The 17,657-nt window shown below is 37.9% G+C and overlaps 1 protein-coding gene across 2 annotated transcripts; it reads right to left on the reverse strand.

Annotated features, from left to right (window-relative positions):
- Positions 1-1,031: 1,031 nt before the first annotated feature.
- On the reverse strand, positions 1,032-6,709 carry LOC139117265 (uncharacterized). Of its 2 annotated transcripts, none has more exons than XM_070680215.1 (3): positions 5,450-6,703; positions 4,399-4,462; positions 1,032-1,346 (listed from the first exon to the last, which is right to left on the reverse strand). In XM_070680215.1, exons 1-3 carry the CDS (start codon positions 6,257-6,259, stop codon positions 1,273-1,275), a joined length of 948 nt encoding a protein of 315 aa, XP_070536316.1. In that variant the 5' UTR covers positions 6,260-6,703; the 3' UTR covers positions 1,032-1,272. The 2 variants fall into 2 exon arrangements, with proteins under 2 accessions (XP_070536316.1, XP_070536317.1); XM_070680216.1 differs by lacking the exon at positions 1,032-1,346 and adding an exon at positions 1,360-2,680 and having other exon boundaries at positions 5,450-6,709.
- Between the last annotated feature and the right edge of the window lie 10,948 nt (positions 6,710-17,657).

Here is a 17,657-nt window from a genome sequence, read left to right on the forward strand (position 1 = left end):
TATATATATATATATATATATATATATATATATATATATATATATATATATATATATATATATATATATATATATATATATATATATATATATATATATATATATATATATATATATATATATATATATATATGTATACATATATATATATATATGAACCAAGTCCAAATTTCTCCAAGAAAAGAAATATTATTCATCAAATTTTAACACCATTTACGAATAGTGTGGTACGTTCCAAGAACATAAATGAGAGTGGAGGGCTAGAAATCCTTTCACTTCTGTCTGAAGATTGCAGGATGCGTGAAACTTGAAGTGGCACTCCCATTTGGTAACATTTTTAAAGCATATTTTTTAATGCCAACAGTCGATATTTGACACGTAAAAACTGATATTTATGCAGTATTGGTTAAAAATATAATACAACTGATTTAGAATAATGAAAATGACAAAAGCTAAGGAGAAGTTTTAAAAAACTTACCTGAGATAAAGGCATAATGCCGTATTTAAAGTCTTTGCTGTGGGAAGTAAATTAATTGCACCGTTCGAACTTATCATTGACTCCCTAGCATAACGTCAATCAGCACAACAACAAACGTTCGGGGGATTTCGGGTCAAAATCAGAAACGATCGTAACACTTCGGGATGTGAAAAATACGCTCGGAAAATGACATGTTTTTATCGATATCTCGCGATCCGCACGCAGTCACCACGTCAAATATCGACCGTTGGCATTAAAAAATGTGTCTTGAAAATGTTACAAAGTGGGAGTGCCTCTTTAAGTAACAGTTATTATTATTTGTACTTGAAGTAATTTGTGTTATTATTTATAACGCTCTGCTTTCTGCATCGATCACAGTAATATCCAACGAGGTCATCAATTTACTTTGAAATACACACACACACACACACACACACGTGCACATACACACACACACACACACACACACACACACACACACACACACACACACACACACATATATATATATATATATATATATATATATATATATATATATATATATATATATATATATATGAAAGTATACGAATGTTGTCCTTAAAAATTACAGTGCTTGATGCTAAATAAATAGCGTTATAAATAATACAAGTAACTTTAAGCAATCTGCTACCTTAGTTTCGTGCATCTTGTAATCTTCAGACTAAGTTTCCCTTAGGTCTTCTCTTTCTAAAATAAAGTTAATTTAATTTAATGGGTACTGATGTAATTGTTTCCGTGTCGCGTTACCTACATTTGCCGACTTTGACGATTTATATTCTTCCCAACAACTTGAGATAGTTGTCGCAGTTAGTTTTGTATTTCTCAGAGGCGTCGTCATTAAGTCCTGGGTTAGCAAATAGAAAGATGGAATAAGTTTCTGGGAGGAAATTGCTTTTAATATCCATGTGTAAATATTGAAAGTTTTAAAAACATTTTTGAGTATAATGAAGCTAAACAATATGTAATTCAACAGAAAGGTATATCTCCATCGGTATTCAAAACCAATGTGAACTGAAAACGCTGCCGTGTTTCAGTATATGTTGCTGCTGTCCGTGAAATTGACATTTTCTCTGACATTATCGCCATGAGTTTAGAACTTCTCAAAATTGTTACACTCAACACCATGGGCAATAATCATCGTGCGTAGCTCCAATTGCAAAAATGAAAATATACAAATTAGTAATTAGCTTAGGTGGAAATGATAGTTGTGTTCACAGCTGTCACAGCCTTGAATTATCACAATATACAACAGGTTTATTTGCCTTTGGGCGAGTCCTTTAAGTTTTAATTGCTAAATTATTAAAGCTCATTAAATATAGAGTTTGTTAAATATTCAACTTTGTAATTAGTTGATTAAAATGATAAACAACTTTCACTTATGTAAGATCACATTATCTCCAATGTACACAACAAGTTTTATCAACTTAGGTCAAATCTATTGAGATACAACGCTTACAGGCAAGCCTTGCCACTCCGATGCCTGATGGTATGCATGGTTTTTTTACACTCCCTAAACGTTTTCATATCATTAACAGGAGTGTGTGTGAGTGTGTGAGTCAATAGACATCTGGTCGTAAAGACATTAATTTGCACCCCAGACTGGTGATAGTAATCTGTCTAAAGGCGTACATGTCAGATATATTTCGGTGTCGGTTTTCTGTTGTTTATCCTGTACAAACAATCCAGTCATTAGGTTCCTTCCTTTTAATGATATGAAAACGTTTAGTGTGTGTAAAAAAACATGCATACCAGGCATCGAAGTGGCAAGGCTTGCCTGTAAGCGTTGTACATATCCCTTAGAAGAAACGATCTTTACCATAGCAAGGGGGGAGGGCTGGAGGAATTGCGATTGAAATCGTATTTTTATTCAGATCCCCCCTTCAATACCCTCAAAAATTTTCAAGTTCCCCTCTCAATACCCTCAAAAATTTTCAAGTCCCCCCCAAATTACCATATAGCCGCATATTTATTAGGAATGCACGCAGAGTAAAATAAACATTTAATGTGTCGTTCTGCATGCAGATGTTCAACACTACCTCTTATCAGCAGGTTGTAGAGCCATATACCTAGGGCAAGTTTTTATATTAATTCATTTTTAAATGCATCAGTGGACTTTTTTGATTTCTCAGTCTAAGCCGACTTGAGTTGATCCAACTCTGACCAGGCCAATGGCATCAGCTGAAAAGCACACAAAATAACAATCATGAGAGAGTATGAAAATTGTGTATTCCTGGCTACGTTTTACCAAATTGTGAAAAAATGAGCACAGTGACTACCGAAAATTATTAGATGCCACTTATAAATGTTTTACAAAATTGAAAATTCTTAAAGGTTAAAATATTCCATGAAATTAATGTTTTAATCTCAGAAATTTTGGGTGTAATAATGGAACATTTGATAAAAAATAAACGATTCCATTAGTCACACATTTTTCCATTTAAATTAGAGTCTTTACTGTTCAATGTTTTACTTTTGTGTTATTCTACGATGAGATGTGAAAATTTCATTCACTACATGAACTTGAAATGAATGGTTTTATATATTGATTTTAAGTGTTTTTAGAAAAATTGACTTTTCATCGTACATTTGTATAAGATCAAGTATGGTGACCCCATCTTTTTCTCTAATATTTGATTGTTCTCATATGCCAGAGTTCAAAAATCCATGGTAACTGTTAGTCCCCTAGTCTTCTATGTGTTGCTCTCTGGCTGAATCTTTAGTACAAGCAGATGTATGTTTAACTGTCAATTGAATGTCCTATGACCGAAACATTTTTTAAACTACATCAGAGTCAGAGCTACATGTATCACTGTCACTGCCAGTATGTAGTAGCAGGGCAGTAGTTGTATTAACTTTTTATTGTGACAATATTTTTGTTCAGTTTATACAATTGCATTCTTGTTCTACTCCCTACAGCATGTTGAGCTGTCCAGTATTCAGCTTGCCAACACAGCCTACGTTTACCGTGCATTTGTATCATTCAATTATCACCAATATTAAGATAAATGGGCTTTGTTGACAAACTGAATATTGTGTTTTTCAGCATGCTGTAGAGAGACACCAAGAAACTGTGTTTGATACATTGCATAGAAATATTGAAAAGTTATCAACAGTTGCAACTCCTGCCCCATTACAAGGCCAACTTGTTTTACGAAAATTTAATGACATTCATACATTTTTTGATTTTTTCAAGATTAAAGACATAAAATGTGACAAAACGGTTCTTTATTTTGTTTAATTATTACCAACATTGGAACCATTGGTAGTCAAAATATTTTCAGGTCCCCCCTATAGGCAGAGCAAAACTTTCAAGTCCCCCAACGACTACCCCGAAAATTTTCGAATCCCCCCTGAATTCCTCCAGCCCCCCACCATTTTTTTGAACGCGGCCTTACTATGATATCATAGTATCTTCAATGCACCTAGCAAGAGTTCGTAAACTTTGGACAAGTTAATCGAGATATGTATCACTAATTAGGACAGATTATGGACTAAACAAACGAGCAGTGGCATCGTCATAAAACTTCTATATGACCTTGATATCTGTCATATCGGTCCTTGTTTAACATCCGTGAGGAGATTTGTAAGATGGAATACTGTCATTTTAAGAATATATCATTTCTGAACAAATACTCCTGCTAATTGGTATTAATTTTGCAAGCCGCACCTTCAAAAAACTGATCAGTTTCTGCAATTCCTAAGTACCAGATTTGATTCCGATCGATATGCTGTTCTTGCGCGCCAACAGACGGACAGAGAGACAGACATCGTACGACAATAGCTTATGTGTATGAAGACGTTACTACAAATTTTACTCGAAAAGGAGTACAGCCAAGCTTACTGAATATTGTTGAAATGGGAGATATAACATCGTACACATCATAATAAACACACACCTTCGCCGCCGCTCTCGTCTGAAAAGTTCTCATCATTTTCTGAGGATGAACAGAGTTTATCTTCCTGAAAAGACAAAGAAATTAGCGGATAAATAATTTAATGAATAAATAAACATATCAATAATTAAATGGCCGCTAGTTGTGTAAGTTTTTGATGGTTGTTGTCATTATTTTCGTTTATAATGTTAACGACAGTTCCTCATTCTTCCAAATCACGTTGAGATACACAGTATTCAGCTTGTTGGCCTGACCGCATTGCTATTGTTATCAATGAATTCTAGACTGAAAGATTCAGTCGTGTGCGGGCGCTCCGGCGCACTGCGACCTACGACCCTGACCTACGACCCTGTAAAGGGTCGTAGGTCGCAGTGCGCCGGAGCGCCCGCACACCTCTTAATCTTTCAGTCTAAGTGAATTCTGCTTTGGACCAGAATTCAAGTGTAAACCACAATACTGTCTACATTTATCAAACCTCTGTTGGCAAGCTAAATCGTTGGTTTTTCAGCATGTTTGGAAATGGAACAAGAATATGCAATAGACATGAAAACAAAAAGTGCAAAAAAAAACATCAAAACTTACAACATTTGGTATTCTATCAGACGCATTAAAGGACAGCGTAATTTAGTAAATAAACAAGTATAAAAACAAATCGTCTAGTCACTTTTACGTATAGAATACTTAATTAACACTTTTATTAACTTCTGAAGATTACCTTTACCGAGACACGAAAATATTTTCAAAAGTATACTGCTAAAATTGATTACGACATAGTTTTAAAGGTCAGGCACTATTTTAGTGTTGACATTTTTCCTGCCCAGTTTAGCCAATAACTTTACACGATTTATTCTGTAACACAGGAGGACTTCTGAAATGCCATTTTAAAATATATTTCATTGATGATCAAATTTCGTAAACAAAAAGTACGATTAAATTTACTTGGCAAATTGACTGACCTCATTTGAAAGAAAATCTGGAGATATTCGAAAATTTAACAAATATTATCAATATCTTTTTCGGACTATTCAATGACAAAATGTATTCAAATCCTTACTTCTTTTCGATTATTCCAACCAATACAGTCAAGACTCTTCTTTGATGACAGTCGTCCGTAGTAATCATAGTGGCCGAGATCCTTTGAGCCGTGAGTCATATAATCATGTAGGCTGTTCTCGACCACGTACAAAATGTCACCTTCCGCTCTGTACACCTTCCCATCATCGTCAACCATCAAATACAAGTCCGAGCCGGAGTCCTCAAAATACCCAACCATGTGTAGCTTCTTATCGACGTAGTCAAGTTGGAAAGAAAGTCTGATGTCTTCGAGCGTTTCTTTATAACCTGGGTGTGCGATGAATTCATCTTCGTTGACTGCAAGTGGCCAAGATCGATCCTCATATTTCTTAACGGTGCTGTGGAACCTTTCCAGGTTACCAGCCTTAATCGACTGATCTAGTGTATCGCAGAATGTTTTAAATTCTGGCTCCGTAAACGACGAATTTTGCCTCTGTGTGTACGTGTCGTTCGGACAAGAAATTTCAGCTCTCTTTTCGACCCCTTCTTTCTCTTTCTGTCCAGTTTTCGTAGCCTGGTCTCGTTTGTGGGTTGATATGTTCTTTTCCCGGCCTTGAGACGAATAGGGACTTTCCATACGTTCGTACTCAGAAAAGCCTCCCGACCGGATCTTGCTGTTTTCACATCTGTCGCTTTGTGCTGTATCAACTTCATCTCTCGTCTCTCTCCTCTTCGATAGAAAGTTTGTTTCATCATGGTGGCTTGGTTGTTGCAACCATTGCGTTCGACGGTGGGTTCTTGAAGATATACCGGTACATACTTCAGGAGCACGGGAATATTGTGTCATCATCGGTAGAACTATAGGCGTAGGGTTACAAATACAGTACTCACATTCTGTACTTTAAGGAAAGAATAGCGGTTCGACGCTGAGTTCCAGCGATTCGAGGCTGGGCAAAATATTTGCAGTAAATGTTTACGTTTGACGTGCTCGATGATTCGCTTTAACTTTTATAGACACAGACGTCATATTTAAAGCCATATGTCTATTCTGCTATTGGTGTCGAGACAGTTTGCGTCATACCTGTCGCTCCGAAAAAAAGTAAACAATCGTGCCAGTTTAGGTCAATACATAAAAAATTTTCATTCCGGACCAGTCCTCTACACAGAGAAAATTTTGTTGTATACCTGTGCAGACGACCCCCTATGTTGCATTTGCTATAATTTAAAAACAGTCACAGGTGAAAGAGAAGTGTGATCAATCATTCAGAAATCGAAAATTAAACAATAGTTATTTTTTCTCATCGAAGTATCACGCATCGAGATAACAAAAACAATAAATCATATTATTATTATTATTATTATTATTGTTGTTATTGTTGTTGTTGTTGCTATTACTGTTGTTACTAATTCGTTATACTTCACAAAATTAATCACTTATCTTATTTGCCAGTGCAAAAGTATATGTTAGAAATAGAAGCGTCTTCTGTTACGACACCCATTTGTAAATAAAAGCCCATTTAATGTACTTGAGAGTTCTGTAGCCTGTAAACGAAAAGTGCAAATTATGTTTCATATCCGATACGAACAGTAATGGTAGGTCGTCCAAAAAGTTCACAATCCACTTTGCCACCGCTGTTGCGCGACGCAACACTCGTGCACGATAATTACAAAATGAACCGAATACTTTTGCAAACTGACGCTCTCGTTGATGGCTTTGATAGGCCCATTTCGCCGTAAAGCATGTTGAAAGTAAACATAATTTTTCAGAAATCCGGTAAAATTATCTTAACCAGTCGGATTGTTCAGATACTCACGAAGGGTATAAATCCAGATGCCACGTATACTGCCTCCTTTTTTTCAGATTTAAACACATCATATCACATGTGTGCGGTGATGCTTTCTGCAGTAGAAACGAAGTGGTCACGAGCATGCCACTAGGAATGATGCCTGATGCTGTGTCATGTTTGATTTGAGCAAAGTACCAGTATTGTGCATGTTTCTTGAACGATCGATGATTTTAACCTTCCTGCGTAATTTATCACTTATGAAATATGAAATACATAATATAGGAAATACGATAATATAGTTACACAACCTCTGACATTCAGATGCAGTCAGTTCGCTCTGACGGACTATATATTCTGAAAGTACGCTTTGTGCGGAAAAGATACTTGTAGTGCACCAGTATCGATCGTCTCAGGAGAGTCTGCACCCATTGCGTCACAGTGACTTGCAAGTTGTATAAGAAGAATGGTACTTGAAGTACACATTTACTGTCAAAATGCTACAACCTACATACACTGTAATAAATCAAATTTCCTTATAGATGCGTTTACAGTAACGAGTATGATATGGTGTCAGCGCCTATAGAGGGCGCTTTAACGTACAACGTTTGAAGGACTCGACAGAAATTAGAGGGTGATAGGGCCGGTGTTTTTTGGGGATGGGCCGCCATTTTTCGCGTAAGCATTTTGAAGGGTCATGAAATTCCTTTCATGCCCTTGGGGAGGGTCATTATTATTTTTTTTTTTGCGCAACCATCGCAACTATAAGAAGGCACGATTTGGCCGGTGTAGTGCTTCATCCAAAAAAAGCAAATCTTAATACATTGGAATCTATCAGGAAAACTATTGACAATTCCCCCCCCCCAGGAAAACAAGCTATATCTGTCCATTCATAGATGTTTGATACTTTTTGTAAATGAACTTTGCTTAAAGTGGGAAATAACCTATTATCCACCCCCTGTAATTTATATCCAGTCTCTCAGACACTGCATCATGCTTCAGTTGCAAGTTAGCTTACTTCGTGATTACCTGTCAAGCTCATGCAATGAGTTACTGCAGTGTGAAATGGTGACTGAAATGTACTTTGACATAACGAGATGCAAACTGCAAAGCGAGCTTCCCGTTTTGCACTTCGATAACGAAACCATGTTTTACCGTAAAGCAGCATTGCACAACCGCATACGAGGCGCCAAATGTAAAAAAATTAATTTACACTATCAAGCTCTTTTTAGAGATAGAAGAGGTGGAAAATGTATATATAGAGAGGAATTATGTATATATATATATATATTATATATATATATATATATATATATATATATATATATATATATATATATATGTAGAATACATACATACATACACATATACACACATATACACACATATACACATACATACATACATACATACATACATACATACATACATACATACATACATACATACATACATACATACATACATACATACATACATACATACGTACGTACGCACGTACGTACGTATACGTCGGACTTTGATACAGCTCGAAGATTTTACATTAAGCCTCGTTTTCGAGGCTGCTGCTGACTTCTACAGTATCTGACACTGTGCAAAATCTTATATCAGCCTCGGTCTGATGAAGTATCGCTGTATCAGGACGAGGTTCTATATGTAAGAAACTTACTCAGCTCAGCACAGCTGCAAAAAGTTTATATATATCAGCCTCGATCTGATAATACAACTGCACACAGCAAAGTTTTACATACAGCCTCGTTCTGAGGGCACAGCTATAGCTTGGAAGTTTTATACACAGACTCGGTGGGTAAATTTTACATACAGACACGTTCTGAAGAGAGCTATAGCTGAGAAGTTTTATACACAGATTCGGTGGGAAAATTTTACATACAAACTCGTTCTGAAGACACAGCACGCTGGGAAGTTTTATACACAGACTAGGTGGAAAAAATTTACATATATAAACTCGTTCTGAAGACACACCACGCTGGGAAGTCTTATACATAGACTCGGTTGGAAAATTTTACATACAGCCAGCTGGGAAGTTTTATACACAGACTCGGTGGGAAAATTTTACATACAGCCAGCTGGGAAGTTTTATACACAGACTCGGTTGGAAAATTTTACATACAGCTAGCTGGGAAGTTTTATACACAGACTCGGTTGGAAAATTTTACATACAGCCAGCTGGGAAGTTTTATACACAGACTCGGTGGGAAAATTTTACATACAGCTAGCTGGGAAGTTTCATACACAGACTCGGTGGGAAAATTTTACATACAGCTAGCTGGGAAGTTTTATACACAGACTCGGTGAGAAAATTTTACATACAGCTAGCTGGGAAGTTTTATACACAGACTCGGCGGGAAAATTTTACATACAGCTAGCTGGGAGGTTTTATACACAGACTCCATGGGACACTTTTACATACAGACTCGTCTTGGATTGAGTGTAATACCTGGTGATGCTTGTGCTCAGAAAGCGTGATTGAACTCTGCCCGGTATCGTACGCGGCTAGACCCTGGCAAGACGAAAGCCAATACACGCATAGTGCTCCGGTATAGTGCTGGCGCTTGTGCTATTAAGTGCATTTGAACTCTCCCGTTTATTTTGATCTAGTAAGGTATAGCCACAACAATGATCGTGGTATTGCTATCAGGTGAGATCAGCACTGATCTGGGCTGCTCGCAGCCTAGCCCTGTGTACATGTCTGTGTGTTACCCCGGGTGTGTTCCCGGCGTTATACGGCCGGGAACACACAGACCTGTACGCAGGGCTACTCGTCAACCATACAACAGCGTCAACCATACACCGATCGTTCACTGAGACCGCTGCAGTCCGTCAGCTGTGCAACGAACTTTCGCGGTCTACACAGTTACGAGAATAAAGACAAAAATTTAATACTGAAATCTTGGTGCAATTTACCCATGCACAATGATAGATGAAGGTAAATTTGAGTAAAAAAGACAGCAATTCTTGGTCTTGGACTTTACTCGGGGCATTTGACACAAGGAGCATGGAGGTACACGCGAGCATGTAGCTAAGGGACTAGTCAGTTGCGTAGCCAGGGGGGCGGTGGATTCATGGGGGTCACCCTGTCTTTGACTTTGGTGATGGGAGCACCATGTTTTTGAAATGCCCAATAAAGGGGGGGGGGGGTCAGTGTGTTTTTCAAGTTCAACAAGGGCTCATACTTGCATAAAATGCATTGTGCCAGCCACAAATTTCAGCATTAAGTTGCATTTTCGGGCGCCCTTCGGGCGCGTTACTTTCATAATAATAAGACATATTTTTAGAGCTCTGTCCTAGTGCAAAACTTTATATATTTGACATATATGTATTTGAGATATCTGTATGTTTAAAATTTTTCGGCGCGCCCTTGGGCGCATTTCTTTAAAATATCAAACATATTTTTCAGCATGCCCTTCATATGAAAAGCATGGCAAGTTCTTGATACTTTCTGTTTTCTCTATAAGAAGCAACATGCACTAATATTTCAATCACATTTTCCTTACAATAGTTTCTGGACATCTGGTTATGCATAAAGAGAGTTGGAATACATACAGCTCATTCAAAATACTGTACTCAAACTTTAGAATTGACACTTTTAAGTTCCTATCTTACAACTGACATGACACCAATTTCATTAAAACACAGAATGACTGATTGTTGAAAATATACCCCAAATTATATATATATATATATATATATATATATATATATATATATACACATACTGAATTATTCAATTTATATTCCACCTTTTGTTAACCTTTATTTCACACAGGGGGGTCACCCTGTTTTTGAAAGTTGGAATGGGGGTTCAGCCACTTTTTGACATCGGCAAAAATAATCCACCGCCCCCTAGGCCGAAGACACTGACCAGTCCCTAATACAACGGTTGTGTTTACGAGAATTAGAAATGATCAGACACTCAAAACACCAGTAAATCAGCGACGCTCAACCGACAGAGTATATGAGATTCATTGAAGACGGCATGGAGGTCGCAAGAGATCTCTTTCTACCTCCATGCCATTTAACCAAGCACCATGCTCTGTGTAGGCCCTACCGCCACTCTCCTTGCGTCGAATGCCCCGAGGAAAGTCCAAGACCAAGAATTGCTGTCTTGTTGCACAAATTTGCCTTCATCCATCATAGTGCATGGGCTTATTGCACCAAAATTTCCGAATTAAATTTTTGTCTTTATTCTCTTAACTCTGTAGACCGCGAAAGTAGGTTGCACAGCCGACTGCAGTGACCTGCAGTGAGCACTGTGTGGTCGACGCCTAGCGCATGTCCTTTCTTCTAGGAACAGCCCAGATCAGTGGTGATCTCTCGTGATAGCAATACCACGGTCATTGTTGTCGCTAGCACAAAATAAACCGGAAAGTTCAAATGCACTTGAATAGCATAAGCGCTAGCACTATACTAGCTCTTCATGGCAGGGCTGTGTGTTACCGGCGTTATACGGCCTCCCATAGTGGCTCTTGTGGTGGGAGTCCGTATAACGCCGGTAACACACAGCCCTGCCTTGCAGAGCTAGCTCTAGCCGCGTACGATACCGGGCAGAGTTAAATCACGCTTTCTGAGCACAAGCATCACCAGGTATTACACTCAATCCAAGACGAGTCTGTATGTAAAAGTGTCCCATGGAGTCTGTGTATAAAACTTCCTAGCTGGCTGTATTTAAAATTTTCCAACCGAGTCTGTGTATAAAACTTGTCAGCTGGCTGTATGTAAAATTTTCCAACAGAGTCTGTGTATAAAACTTCCCAGCCAGCTGTATGTAAAATTTTCCAACCGAGTCTGTGTATGAAACTTCCCAGCTAGCTGTATGTAAAATTTTCCCATCGAGTCTGTGTATAAAACTTCCCAGCTGGCTGTATGTAAAATTTTCCAACCGAGTCTGTGTATAAAACTTCCCAGCTAGCTGTATGTAAAATTTTCCAACCGAGTCTGTGTATAAAACTTCCCAGCTGGCTGTATGTAAAATTTTCCAACCGAGTCTGTGTATAAAACTTCCCAGTGTGGTGTGTCTTCAGAACGAGTTTGTATATGTAAAATTTTTCCACCTAGTCTGTGTATAAAAATTCCCAGCGTGCTGTGTCTTCAGAACGAGTTTGTATGTAAAATTTTCCCACCGAATCTGTGTATAAAACTTCTCAGCTATAGCTCTCTTCAGAACGAGTCTGTATGTAAAATTTACCCACCGAGTCTGTGTATAAAACTTCCCAGCTATAGCTGTGCCCTCAGAACGAGGCTGTATGTAAAACTTTGCTGTGTGTAGTTGTATTATCAGATCGAGGTTGATATATATAAACTTTTTGCAGCTGTGCTGAGCTGAGTAAGTTTCTTACATATAGAACCTCGTTCTGATACAGCGATACTTCATCAGACCGAGGCTGATATAAGATTTTGCACAGTGTCAGATACTGTAGAGGTCAGCAGCAGCCTCGAAAACGAGGCTTAATGTAAAATCTTCGAGCTGTATCAAAGTCCGACGTATACGTACGTACGTGCGTACGTATGTACGTATGTATGTATGTATGTATGTATGTATGTATGTATGTATGTATGTATGTATGTATGTATGTATGTATGTATGTATGTATGTGTATATGTGTGTATATGTGTATGTATGTATGTATTCTACATGTATATATATATATACATAATTCCTCTCTATATATACATTTTCCACCTCTTCTATCTCTAAAAAGAGCTTGATTGTGTAAATTAATTTTTTTACATTTGGCGCTTCGTAAACCGCAATCATGCGCTTCGCCGAGACGATCGACATGTTGATGTACGCCCCCTTGCGGCAATTTCGTAATGATGCGTTACAGTTGTACAGTTTTTGAGGATATTTGATGGGCCATCTAATATCATTGGGAGTGGTTTAGAAGATTATTGAAACTTCTAAATTTTGAAAGGTGTAACTAGTATGTAACTATTGCATTGTAGCATCTTATTACATAATTTTGACTGGCATTCCATACTATGTCATATTTGAAGACAATATCACACAAAATGAGAGTATGAATATTTCATCTTGAATTAAGGTTCGGCATGATGTGCTCAGAGGTCAGACAAGGTCACCACAAATATTTCTGACATATCAACATAAAGACATTCAACATACATATATTTGCAAAAATGTTACCGTTATCAATTGCAAAACAAAAAGACATTTTATAGAAGTTATTTATCAAACTTTATCATCCTTTATAGTTTTACCAAAATGCGATAAATCTCATCTTTGTTACCTTTTGCATGTAGTTGAAATAAAACTCAGTAGGACTTAAATTTAGTGTGAACTTTGTGCGTGGTCTTCAATCACATTTCAATATACTCCAAACTATGGATGAGTTACCATTACGTGGGAAGATTATAAATGTTTTTCATCTATTTGGAGTGACCAATAATGATAATGTCAGCCATTCATAGAAAAATAAAACATTAAGAAACATGGGGTATTGGTGAAAGAATGCCCCCACTACCTTCGTAGTGTAAACCTATGAAGACAATAAAACAAAAGTCCTTTTGATTCGCTCCACGTTCGACTGTGCACCTGTTCCACTCAACAGTGTTAACATCGGCATGGCCTTTGAGAATAATCACATGTTCAGTCAGCATATTAAGTACAATTGCAAATCAAGCTACAACCATATCCGCCAGGTTGGATCAGCAGGACGCTACCTCAATGAAGAAGCTTTGACAGCCAAGCTTGATATATTGTAATTCACTTCCACATGGACTCTCAGATAACACAATAGGCCAGCTCAAAATGCTGCAGTGAGGCATTACGAAATTTTCGTCGAGCACCCCAGTTCTCACCCATCTCCGTTGATTACCAGTTTGTCTCAGGATTAACTACAAAATTTTGCTTTTCACTTTCAAGGCTAATCATAACCAGACTCCTGCATACACTGTGATCTACTCCAGCCCTACATTCCAACTCGTACACGTACACTTCGTTCATCTACCAAGAAACTTTTCACATCTACAACCTACAGAACAACCACCTATGGTGGCCGAGCATATACATACACTGCACCTAAACTTGAACACACTACCACTTGACATCACAGAACAGAATTCCCAAACTCAGAAACTTTCAAAAGAAAATTGAAAACGCATATGTTCCCCAGAGCATCCAGAGTGGTTAAGCCATGAACGTCATAGGGCAAAACACTGTTTTTGGATTTTGGCGCTATATAAACTTTGCTGATTGATTGGTTTGAAGTGCTATTGTTCCTAAAACGAGGGAATTTATACACCAAGAATACTGCATTGTACACGGGTTTCTATATTTGCCGCATTAACATTATGAGTTAAACACCTTGATAGTCCTATCTAGGAATTATACTTTTGAGAAGATGAATAATTTAGCTTAACAACAATTTTCGCCAGGGAACTTATGGTTCCCACCATCGTCACTTTTCTAGGTCTTGACGTAGTGCAATAACACACGTATCAGCGAGCCGCTTGCGGCTGCTTACTCTCTTTTCATTTCATATGTTCATCCATAGATCCTACATCGTATGTTTACACACAACCGACGCGTAATTGAACAGGATTGCATAATGAAGTGACAAAACTCACGGCGAAAGTACAATAATTTGATAACATTTATTCGTATCATCTTATCTCCATGTAACACGTTTAAACATAACCCGATTTCATGACAGCATGTTGTAGGGGTGAAATAAGCTGACGCTGTGAAACACTAGAAAGACAATGTATGAAGGTTGGCGATTTGCTTGAGTGTCTTCGATTGTGGTCAGTCCTCCATTGGCAATAGATCTTGAGGTAATCGGACATACATGACAATCATACTAAAACTTTCGCTTTCAGTGCAATTGTATAAAAACGGTGCTACTGTTTGCATTATAATTTTCATAATCAATTAATTGTTAGGCTTCTTCGGGGAAGGTATATTCGATGTGGATCATAATAACAAATAATTCCTAGTAATGCTGGTGCTTTAAGAGACGAGCATGGACCAGTGCTGCCGCCGCTTATCGTAACATTTTGCAGAATTACAGCGATTTGAAACCTGTGTAGAGTTCATAAGGTAGCTTTCGTAAGTACGATAAAATTATCAGCTAGCTGAACATAGTATGCTGTGCGGAGTAATACAAATTATAAGAGTACCACTGAGGCGACGAAAACTGACTCATTTATGCGGGTATCAACAAGAACATCTGATCTTTCAATTTCTTTGGTAATCACAGTGCAGAAATTGCCGAATGTCACAGCTACTGTCCCATTTGAAGGGACACAGCAGTAACTCTTCACGAGTGTTTTCACCAGTTTTGTTATGTTCGTCGACTTCATATTCTTGTTTACTCCTCAAAGCATGTTGACACTCACAATTTCGTTTTATCAACACGGCATCTATTAGTGAAAATGTTGTTAGGCCAGAAAAAAAAAATTGTTCATCTGAGTCGCGAGTCGCCACTTCCACTTTGCCCAATTTGGAGGTTTTTTTTTTATTTCGGCAAATTCATACTCCTGCATTGCAAATACTTTAGTAGCGCCGCTGGCGGCGCCCTACACTTCGGAGAGTTTTCGCGGGCATGTGGGATTTTGAATGATACTATTGTGCAAACACCGACAGTATATGTAATTCCCTATGTTGTAATTGAGAAATATATTGTTGAATTCAATAACCAGTAACAGTATATCTTGTCTGAGATATTTCTGGTTAGCCTAAAAGTTATCTGGACTTACTGTTTACATTTGCATTTTAGTCAGGACTACAATCCATTTGTCAACAAAATCAATGCAGTCTCCAAACGCCCAGGTTGAGTTGACAAACTGAATACCGTGTGCATCTCAACATGCTTGGGAAGTAGATCAAGATGTGTTTACCCTACCGAAACTATTGTTACCTTCACTTGCTTCCAAATTTGCTGTTTTGTAATACTTTAACTTTATTTACTGACCACAGCATTTCATCTCCCACAACTCATTTTATTATGACCATGTTGCGAACAAATTCTTCGGTCGGATCAAGTGAGACTTACAATCTTACCTCATCGTTTTATCAACGTGTTTACAGGTTAAGGTAATATGCGCTTCAAAAGTGAAAGAATTCAACTTTTGCTCAATGTTTTCTCAATGAAACTTCAACCAAACTTTTACCAAATCAAGAATAAAAACAAATCACAGGGTCATCTCGCAATGTTTGGTACTAGAGAAACAAATTATCTAACATAACCGATATTGAAATTCAAAATGACCGCCATCACTGTATTAACTCTAAGAAGGAAAATAGAATTTCCGATTAAAAAAATTATGACCGTGAAATTTTTTCTTACTAAAAGCAGCTTTAAATGAGTTCCCACAAGCGGTTTATTTCTGAAAAGTATCATAAAAATTGAAACTGAGAGTCCGAATATCTGTCCCAGAGGCGCATTCTACAAAAAGTATTTTAGAGTCTGCGATAGCAGTGGTGAAACTCACTGGTTGATGCTTATTAAATTTCAATTGTTTTTTTACTGATTGACTCCATGAAAAGGTCGCTGAGGAACAAATATTTGACGTCAGGCGGCGCATTGCTATAACATGAGTGCAGAAGGTGTAAAAGAGGACAGTTTGGCACTACAGTAAAATCGCACATCTTTTTTTTTTCGCAAAAAAAAAAAAAAATCACACATCTAACATGATCAAACCCGTATACAGCGCCCTCAAGATCTTCCGTTAGCAATTGCATCAATCATTCTATTAACGAGCATCGGTGAATCAAAAAGCTGCACTTTTTGCTAGGGTGGTAGTGGCATAGGAATAATGCAGTAACCCCATGGGATAGCAAATGGTTTCATGTCAGTAAGCAAAGCTGTGATTCACTGGTTTACTATGTGTATGCAAAGGACACGTCTCCCCAATGTCAGAAGAACATAGCTGCACTTAGCTTTACGTACAGAAATACACGTTCTATGTGTCCCGTTTTCAAAGGGCAATATGTGTTTACTACACATTTTACGTCATAACACCATCAATGTAAATATTCTCCTCTTATTTTTTAGTCCCCACGGACACCGTCCGGGGGGACTTATAGGTTTGGTCATGTCCGTGCGTCCGTCCGTCCGTCCGTCCGTCCGTCCGTGCGTGCCTCCGTCCGTTCACGCAGATATAGAGACGCCAGGAGCGATTTCGTTCAAACCTGGTACAAAGATAGTACCATACCTCATACAGATGCACGTCGATTTGTTTCACAATGCAATCATATTTGGCCGTGGTAAGGCCAGGAAGAAAAAATAAATTGTTCATCGGAATCGCCGCTTCTACTTTGGCGTATTTGGAAATTTTTTTTTTTTTTTGATCGCGGCAAATTCTTACTTCCGCATTACAAATATTTTTAGTACTGCCGCTGGTGGCGCCCTACACTTTGTCGGGTTTTCGCGGGCACGGGATTTTGAATGAGACTTCCGACGTAGTTGACCGCCAACACGTTGT

The sequence above is a fragment of the Ptychodera flava genome, chromosome 18 (genome assembly GCF_041260155.1).
Source record: "Ptychodera flava strain L36383 chromosome 18, AS_Pfla_20210202, whole genome shotgun sequence".
NCBI classification, from domain to species: Eukaryota; Metazoa; Hemichordata; class Enteropneusta; family Ptychoderidae; genus Ptychodera; species Ptychodera flava.